At 36.4% G+C, this 8,772-nt stretch overlaps 1 protein-coding gene across 1 annotated transcript; it reads right to left on the bottom strand.

The window, feature by feature from the left end:
• Nucleotides 1-469: 469 nt before the first annotated feature.
• LOC128384145 (uncharacterized) lies at nucleotides 470-7,716 on the bottom strand. Its single transcript, XM_053343734.1, has 8 exons — nucleotides 7,692-7,716; nucleotides 4,915-4,991; nucleotides 2,581-2,765; nucleotides 2,017-2,100; nucleotides 1,664-1,890; nucleotides 703-807; nucleotides 589-617; nucleotides 470-479 (listed from the first exon to the last, which is right to left on the bottom strand). The coding sequence occupies exons 2-7, from the start codon at nucleotides 4,982-4,984 to the stop codon at nucleotides 602-604; spliced, it is 687 nt and encodes a 228-aa protein (XP_053199709.1). The 5' UTR covers nucleotides 4,985-4,991; nucleotides 7,692-7,716; the 3' UTR covers nucleotides 470-479; nucleotides 589-601.
• Nucleotides 7,717-8,772: the final 1,056 nt, after the last annotated feature.

Below are 8,772 nucleotides of genomic sequence, written 5' to 3'. Positions count from 1 at the left end.
ATGCGGTAAAGAGATGGAGGTAGGGTCTGGTCTTCCTGACGTTGTACAGGGCGAATTGATACGACTGAGCAATTAAGGCCACACGAACCATTAAGTTCAGTTGGTCGACGGCCATGACATCAATGTTTCGGGCAGACTTTGTGATCATGAGTTTGGTAGATTTGAACTGGATATTGATCTGTTGTATAGAAGAACTGGCTGAAGTCTTCCAGTGGCAACGATAAGAAGAAATGTGTATCGTCAAGTTAAGTGGTGTATATTGAGAACTTCTCTTCCCTCTAAAATACTCCCAAAGATCCTTTTGAGAAATTTGGGTTGTGATTTCACTTCATACCTCACCATATTCAAGAGGAAAGTCTAATGCATCTTAAATTCAACATTTTTGACATAAGGTATTGTGAGTACAAGAAAAAATTGAAGATCCCGATGCTCTGTTTCAGTCTTGTTTCAAAAGGTTGTCACTTTAATTGAGAAAAGTGCTGTAAATACAAAAATAGAGTTTAAAATTATGACTAGATAAATTGTATAAAATAACTAGGAAACTTACACTAACTTACTTATTTTTTGTATATTTTATGTGTGGCTTACCTTTACCTTGTCATCATTTATCAGAGTCTCTGCAGCAGAAACACACACAATGAGACACACATTGACCCCCATAGATAGATACATCAATGACTGTATGTATTGATTTGTTCTTACAAAGCCTTGTAGAAGCTTTTCTGGTTCATCATCTGCTCTCTGAAGATGTTGATGGCTGTAAAGGGATTTATCTGAGCCATGTGTTCCACTAAAGTTGTATTGTACCTGTATCACACAAGAAACACAACTTGATTTGATTCATTTGGACAGCTGAAGCTCCAAGTTAGCTGCAGATAAACTTTTAAATACATTTTTAAAAGAAGGACGACTGTGGATTTTGTCCCCCATCACTTATGTAAGTGCAACATGAAGGGATCTTCTAATAGTCAGTACTGTATGAACAGGAGGAATGATTACAGCAAGAAAAGTACGTTTCGTTCATTTGGGAACCTGACTGTTAAAACAAACTTCTGCATTAAAATATTTAATAAAATAATATGAATCCTGGAGTGATTTGTTCCTGGTGGGAATGTGATCCGATTTCTCACTCAGTTAAGTTTAAGCTAAATAGCTTCCATAGCCTGCAGTGCTTAATCAACAGTTGCTAGCAACGATCAAGGTCCGACTGGGGCCATTCAAAAAATATATGGCCTTCTTGATATTTGGCATATAAGAATTTCTTCAGGACCTTCTTCCTGTGTTTATGTTCTCACTCATGCCCCAAACACATTTGATTATTAAATGGAGTGGGCATTCTTATCAGACCTTTAGTGATACATTTTAGTTTGCTTTCATTTTTTTCTGTGTCAAAAGGAACCACAATGAATTACCAACTAATCCATTGGATGATGATTCGGACTGTACAAAACAAACTATAGGTTTGAAAATGCCAATAGGGCACAGGTGCTCCCAGGGAGCAGGCTAAAATAAACCAATGAGGGAACTGACCTTTATGTATAAAATAAATAGGAGTGTCCCTTTCAAGGAATCATTTGGTTTGCTGTTATCTAACTATGGAATAATACCCTCCAATTAAAGTTTACCTGTGTTGAACTACATCAAACATCTATGTAACACGTACCTTTGTATCCATTGGGACTCCACCATATTGTCGTCACACCACTGCTTGTAGAAGGTGCTGGACTGTTGGACCTGATCTGTACGGCACCTGCCCTCCACCAGCAGGTTAAGGAGAGAGGCCCGAGCTGACAGAGCCACCAGCCAATAGACTGGCTCCTCCTTAACCACAGATTCAAAACACCTGAGTGTGTAGTTGAGCCATGGTGGGGTAAGTGAGGCAAGGGAGGTCTGGAGGAGGAGACAATGTAGAGTTGATATTCTCATCTTTGCCATTAAATTTCCTCTGATTTGTTCTGATCAGTTGGTCAATTTAATCTGACTAGGCTGTCATTCTGTAAATGCATCCAGTCTCACCTGGTTTCTGCTTTTGTAGTGTTTAAGTGTGTCCTGCAGTAGTGACCTCACGTCATCTGCTTCCTGGAGATTATTAATCCGGGCCTGCAGGAAGAAACAGGACACTGACATCACCACCAATCACACCAAATCACCTCAGATAGGGAAACAAAATCACATTTGCAGCACAGAGCAAACGTCAACTCACTGAAACCAGAGCCCAAATAATTTTGTGTGGTTAAACAGAGAAGAGGAAACAGGCAGACCAGCCACAAAAATGTTGAAGATCAAGAGAGGGATGACTCAGTTTGTTCTCTGCCTACAGCTTCATACAATATCAGTTATTTAGGATTTTGCTTGTGATACACAGATCTGATGGTCTGGATCACCATCAGCGAGCATGCAAGAGCGCGCGCGTGTGTTTTTCATGCATATTTTTGACTTGTAATCGAGTATTTTTACATGGCTGTATTGGTGCTTTACTCAAGTAAATGATCTGAATACTTCTTCCACCACTGATCAGCAATAGCCATCAGAATTCTCTGGTGAACATGAGTGTCTGCACGAAATGAAATTACATCTCACCTCCAGTATGTGGCTGATTCCACGTCGATAACGCACGTCATGCTCGATGAATCTGTTGTAGCTGCTCTCCGTCAGGTTACGAGACTGCAGTTCCTTGATGAATAAAGATGAATCGACAATCGCATTCGCCACTTCGTTGCTGGGGCCCCACACAACATCAGACAACCTGTACTCGGGGACAATGCCTGAGAGAAGCATACACTGTGTAGTTAATGTATTGCAGTAAAAGTACTGCAGTATTATGAGCGATGTAGTATGCAGTATTACTGTAAAAGTACAGTTAGTTAGTTTACACTACTTTATATACAGTTAGCTAGTTTACACTACTTTATATACAGTTAGTTAGTTTACACTACTTTATATACAGTTAGTTAGTTTATACTACTTTATATACAGTTAGCTAGTTTACACTACTTTATATACAGTTAGCTAGTTTACACTACTTTATATACAGTTAGCTAGTTTATACTACTTTATATACAGTTAGCTAGTTCACACTACTTTATATACAGTTAGTTAGTTTACACTACTTTATATACAGTTAGCTAGTTTATACTACTATATATACAGTTAGCTAGTTTATACTACTATATATACAGTTAGCTAGTTTACACTACTTTATATACAGTTAGCTAGTTTATACTACTTTATATACAGTTAGCTAGTTTATACTACTTTATATACAGTTAGCTAGTTTACACTACTTTATATACAGTTAGCTAGTTTACACTACTTTATATTCAGTTAGCTAGTTTATACTACTATATATACAGTTAGCTAGTTTACACTACTTTATATACAGTTAGCTAGTTTATACTACTATATATACAGTTAGCTAGTTTACACTACTTTATATTCAGTTAGCTAGTTTATACTACTTTATATACAGTTAGCTAGTTTATACTACTTTATATACAGTTAGTTAGTTTATACTACTTTATATACAGTTAGCTAGTTTACACTACTTTATATACAGTTAGCTAGTTTATACTACTTTATATACAGTTAGCTAGTTCACACTACTTTATATACAGTTAGTTAGTTTACACTACTTTATATACAGTTAGCTAGTTTATACTACTATATATACAGTTAGCTAGTTTATACTACTATATATACAGTTAGCTAGTTTACACTACTTTATATACAGTTAGCTAGTTTATACTACTTTATATACAGTTAGCTAGTTTATACTACTTTATATACAGTTAGCTAGTTTACACTACTTTATATACAGTTAGCTAGTTTACACTACTTTATATTCAGTTAGCTAGTTTATACTACTATATATACAGTTAGCTAGTTTACACTACTTTATATTCAGTTAGCTAGTTTATACTACTTTATATACAGTTAGCTAGTTTATACTACTTTATATACAGTTAGCTAGTTTACACTACTATATATACAGTTAGCTAGTTTACACTACTTTATATACAGTTAGCTAGTTTACACTACTTTATATTCAGTTAGCTAGTTTACACTACTTTATATACAGTTAGCTAGTTTATACTACTTTATATACAGTTAGCTAGTTTACACTACTATATATACAGTTAGCTAGTTTACACTACTTTATATACAGTTAGCTAGTTTATACTACTATATATACAGTTAGCTAGTTTACACTACTTTATATTCAGTTAGCTAGTTTATACTACTTTATATACAGTTAGCTAGTTTACACTACTTTATATACAGTTAGCTGGTTTAGTCCAGTGGTTCCCAATCTAGGGGTGGGGCCCCTTCAAAGGGTCAGTGTTCTTAGACAAGCCCAGAGGATAGTGACTGAGCCATCCCATATTCTTCATTTAGAATATGAGCTCCTACCCTCGGCCAGACGATATAGAGTCCCTAACTGCAAACTCAATCATTTTAAGAATTAATTTGTTCCAACCTCCATCAAACTCCTAAACAAAGCTGCTAAAGGCCGAAGATTGTGCAATAATTTTATATTGCTTTCATTATGCTGATCTTTCAGGATGTGTTTTTTCCCATTGGCGTATGCATGTGTTGTGTGTACTGTTATGGGACATGTGCAATACTGTTAATGCACATTGAATCACAAGGAGGAGGAAATATTAAAAAATATTCAAATCTTGTGTATTATGTTTTGTGTATGATTTGTCTACATGGGGGTGAAAGTGAAGCATTGCTGCCCAAACAGGTGCCACCAAGGCGGACTCTGTCCCATCAGACACATTATTAAATTGAAACTTTTAAAATATATAAGATGTCTACAGTTGCATTTGGTTGAAGTATTCCTTAATTATAATAAACAAGCTAGATAGATTGTAGAAAATGTAGGAGATTGTATCTGATTTGTTTTCTTACCTAAATCTGACTGTGAGGTGGACGTCTCAGTCAGGGCAAATAGTACGAGAGGAACCAACACACACAACATCCTCTACCTGTAACACACACATTCATGTTCCCATCACTTAAGAGGATATTACATTTCCTAAAGTCTCACCTTAACCTAACCCTAACCCAGTGGTGGAATAAGTATTCAGATAGTGTTCTTGACTAAAAGTAGCAATGCAGCAATGTAAAAATACTTCATTACGAGTAAAAAACCCACATGAAAAATCATACTTAGGAACAAGTTCATAAGTATTGGCAGTGAGAAATTATAATTATCAATAATAACTTCCTTTGTCCCGGGTCAAATTGACCCCGTCTGTTTTGACTGTTCCTTCTTTCCTTCCTTCCTTATTTCCGCTGTCCTTCTTTCCTTCCCCCCTTCCTCTTTTCCTCCCTCCCTCCTACCTTCCTTCCTTCTTTCCTCTGTCCTTCCTTCCTTTCCTTTCTCCCTTCCTTCTTTCCTTTCTTCCTTCCTCCCTTCCTTCCCCCTTCCCTCATTTCCTTCCTCCTTTCCTTTCCTTCTGTCTTCCTTCCTTCCTCCCTTGACTTGAGGACAACAGGAGGGTTAATAGAAATAAGCATACATATAATGTGTGCTTTAGTGGTGGTAATCTGATACTTAAACCATGTGTCCACAATTCATAAACTGGCATCTCGGTCTCTGAAGCCGTAAGCAAATAGAATCTCCTTTTTTCCCAGCGGACAGATACTCACCTCCGGTCTTGAACTCCAAGGAGGATTTAATTATTTCAGTAAAAGTAATGGCTTGGTCCCAACTCACTCACTTATATTTATATTGTTATGAATTACATTGTTAAGATTACTATTGTTACATCCTCCCCTGGGGCATCAGCTACCCTCAACCTCGGTATTCAGTGTCTTTAACCTGCTGCCACTCCCTGTAAATGTGTGTAGCCTGCAGCGGAGCCACAACAGCTGCTCTTGATATCTGTAATCAAACCTCAAAAAATGCTCCGCCCTGCCACATCATCGGTGTGCAAAACTATTTAGGTTTTGTTGCCTAACCCTAACCTTTGTTTCCATGGTGCTCATCTCATCAACCCTAACCCTAACCTTTTAAATAATCCTAAAGAATTTATAATGTATAAAGCTGAAGGCAGAGAGAACAAATTGTGTCATTCCTGTCTTAAGCTTCAACTTGTCTTGTGGCTGCCCTGTCTTGTTCCTCTTCTTGGTATTAACCACATACATATTATTTAAACTCTGGTTTGAGGTACTTGACGTTTTGCTCTGTGCTGCGAATTGTGATTTTCTTTTGGGGTTCATCTTCATCTGAAAAGTAACTAAAGTACAATATTTCCCTCTGAAATGTAGAAAGTAGCCTTACATGGAAATACTACAGTGAAGTAAAAGTACCTCAAAATTATAATTAAATACAATACTTGGGTAAATGCATTTAGTTGTATTCCACCAGTGACCGAACTTTAACCTTAAACCAAGTCTTCACCCTAATTCTTAATGATTTATGTCGTGCTTTTTATCCCCAAATGGGAGGCAAGTTCCCACATGGAGTGAATAAAAATACCTTGAACAATGTGAGTTATAAAGTATGCAAACAAATACACATGAATGACGATCCAGGAACATGTACAAGCACAGAAATACACATACATATACAAGTTGTGTACAAGGGAGTAAAATAGAGAATATAGATTAAAAAATGACAGCTAATAAGCAAGAGAGGGTTAATGACAAAAAAAGTGTTGGTACACAGAAATAATGCAGAACAGAGCAGAATAAACCGTTTTAAAAGGTAGAAAAGGTATTATTATGTACTATTTCCTCACTCTTTACTTTCCATCTTGCTACAGAATGGTGCATTCAACACTGGTACTGTACTCTATTTAATGTAACAGTATATTTTGTATGATTTTGTATGTATGACTTTTCAAGATGCCTTTATATTTTAATTTATTATGGCACAGCTGATTATCCTGCACAACAATATATCTGACACTGAGGTTAAAGACTGCCAATCCAACATTATCACAGAAAATAATAATAATTAAATCTGCAAGCAGCGATGAACAGGCCCTCTCCACCCCATTTATGTCAATTTACAGATACAATAGGGTTTCGCACTGGTCAGCGCTCGGGCCCTAATAATAATGAAATACAAATACGATGTTAAAGGAGATTAAGTTGAACTAAATGTAAATTTAAGGAGACAAACTCACCTGTCTGCTGTGTTTGCGCCAACTACCAACCTGAAGATGGACCTTGTACTGCGGAAGTATCCACAATAGTTTAGTATTCTCGTAAAAATAATCTATAAAAATGCAGTTACTGATATACTGCTGAGTAAATTACGAGGTTTCGGCTACTGAAGCAACACCTCAGATCATTGTGACCATCTATGCAAATGTTCTGTTGAGAAAGAACAAAGACATTGCAGTGTTCGGATGTGCAAGAGCAAGTTGTGCATGTTGGCTTCATTTAATGTGCTTTTTTATTGGCTGTATTTTTGAAAAGAGTAACAACTTTTACGTATCCCTTTTCAAGATGCCTTATTAGAATTTTACATAGTTTTTAAAAACAATTTCCCCTCGAACCTTCGCTGTCTTGACTAAATTTTAGAGTTGTTGTTGGTATTCACTGAGGTTGAGAAGTGCTAATACAACGTTATCACAAACAAAAACATTCAATAATGCAAAATATAAATGTGTCAGGAGATTTTGACACTAAATTTGTTCTTAACTAAATACAAATTTAAAGAGAAAACAAACCTGTCTGCTCTGTTTGCTTTGACCAACCCGAAGATGAACCTTGTACTTCCACAAGAGTTCACGTATTCTCGTAAAAAACGTTTTAGTTGTCAGTGCAAAGGGGAGGAGAAGGAAAAAGGAGCTGGATATGTGTCAAGATAACAAACACGTTTAACCGCCCTGAGGCAACACCAGGTGTTTAAGTATTTAATGTCACATATACAGGGCTTAGTCAGAATATTGATCCCTCCAACCTAAATTTAGTCAGAGATACTCTGAGCAAACAGACAAACGGCCTCATCCATTTCACATTTCAATGTGAATTAGTAACAAGTGTTTGTGTAAAGGAAAATGAGAGATTTCATGAAAAGACTATATGCTATGTAGTAACTATGTAGACTGGAGGATTTTGGGGGTTGAAGCACTGACTGGCCTCCAAAGATCCTGAACGCTAAATATTTGTGTCAAATTGAGTGTCAAAACTTTTGTGAATGTGTGATGATTACTGTACTTTCTCCGGTTGAGCAAGCACCTTGCATAGTAGCCAACAGTCTGTGTGTAAATGGGAGATTGTGGCTTGTAGTATAGAAGCAAAGTCATGGTGAAAAAGTTAAGTCTTTAGTGAGATAGCTGAACGTCCATGAGCATACTAACTTGCGATCTAACAGTAAACTCACTGGAAAACAATCGACACTTAACTTTGAGATGTTTATTAATTTAACTTTAATCTGGTTTTGAAGTTTTCTGGGTAAAAGTGAGACAATTGGTTTTGAAACCTTAGCCTGTGAGAATACGAGTTGGTTGGTAAGTTGTGAAAACAGGAACAGGAACACTTTGTTCTGCTTGCAGACTGTCGTTTCATGCGACAGACAGTCTTAATAAAAAAAGGCTGAAACTTCATTATGTTTGAAGAACGCTCAGTGAAAACCAACCTGCTGTGTAAATATAATATATATAAATACAAATATACAAAATCATCAGCAACCATATCATGATGTATTATATATAAACATCCTAGGACACAATTTAAATAATGCATTCAATGTTGGAAAAGGAGTAGGAGGAAGTCAAACAGTAGCCCTCCTTTTTATTTTAGCTTTAA

The sequence above is a fragment of the Scomber japonicus genome, chromosome 22 (assembly GCF_027409825.1).
Source record: "Scomber japonicus isolate fScoJap1 chromosome 22, fScoJap1.pri, whole genome shotgun sequence".
In the NCBI taxonomy this organism is placed as follows: domain Eukaryota; kingdom Metazoa; phylum Chordata; class Actinopteri; order Scombriformes; family Scombridae; genus Scomber; species Scomber japonicus.
This window is presented reverse-complemented; position numbering and strand designations above follow the sequence as displayed.

What these genes read in the sequence shown, in the direction of transcription:
- LOC128384145 (XM_053343734.1), bottom strand. Translation starts at nt 4,984, where the DNA reads ATGTTGTGTGTGTTGGTTCCTCTCGTACTATTTGCCCTGACTGAGACG. An exon ending in GAATCAGCCACATACTGGAG is followed by an intron (nt 2,101 to 2,580) that starts GTGAGATGTAAT and finishes TTCTTCCTGCAG; the next exon opens with GCCCGGATTAATAATCTCCA. An exon ending in GAGTCCCAATGGATACAAAG is followed by an intron (nt 808 to 1,663) that starts GTACGTGTTACA and finishes TGTGTGATACAG; the next exon opens with GTACAATACAACTTTAGTGG.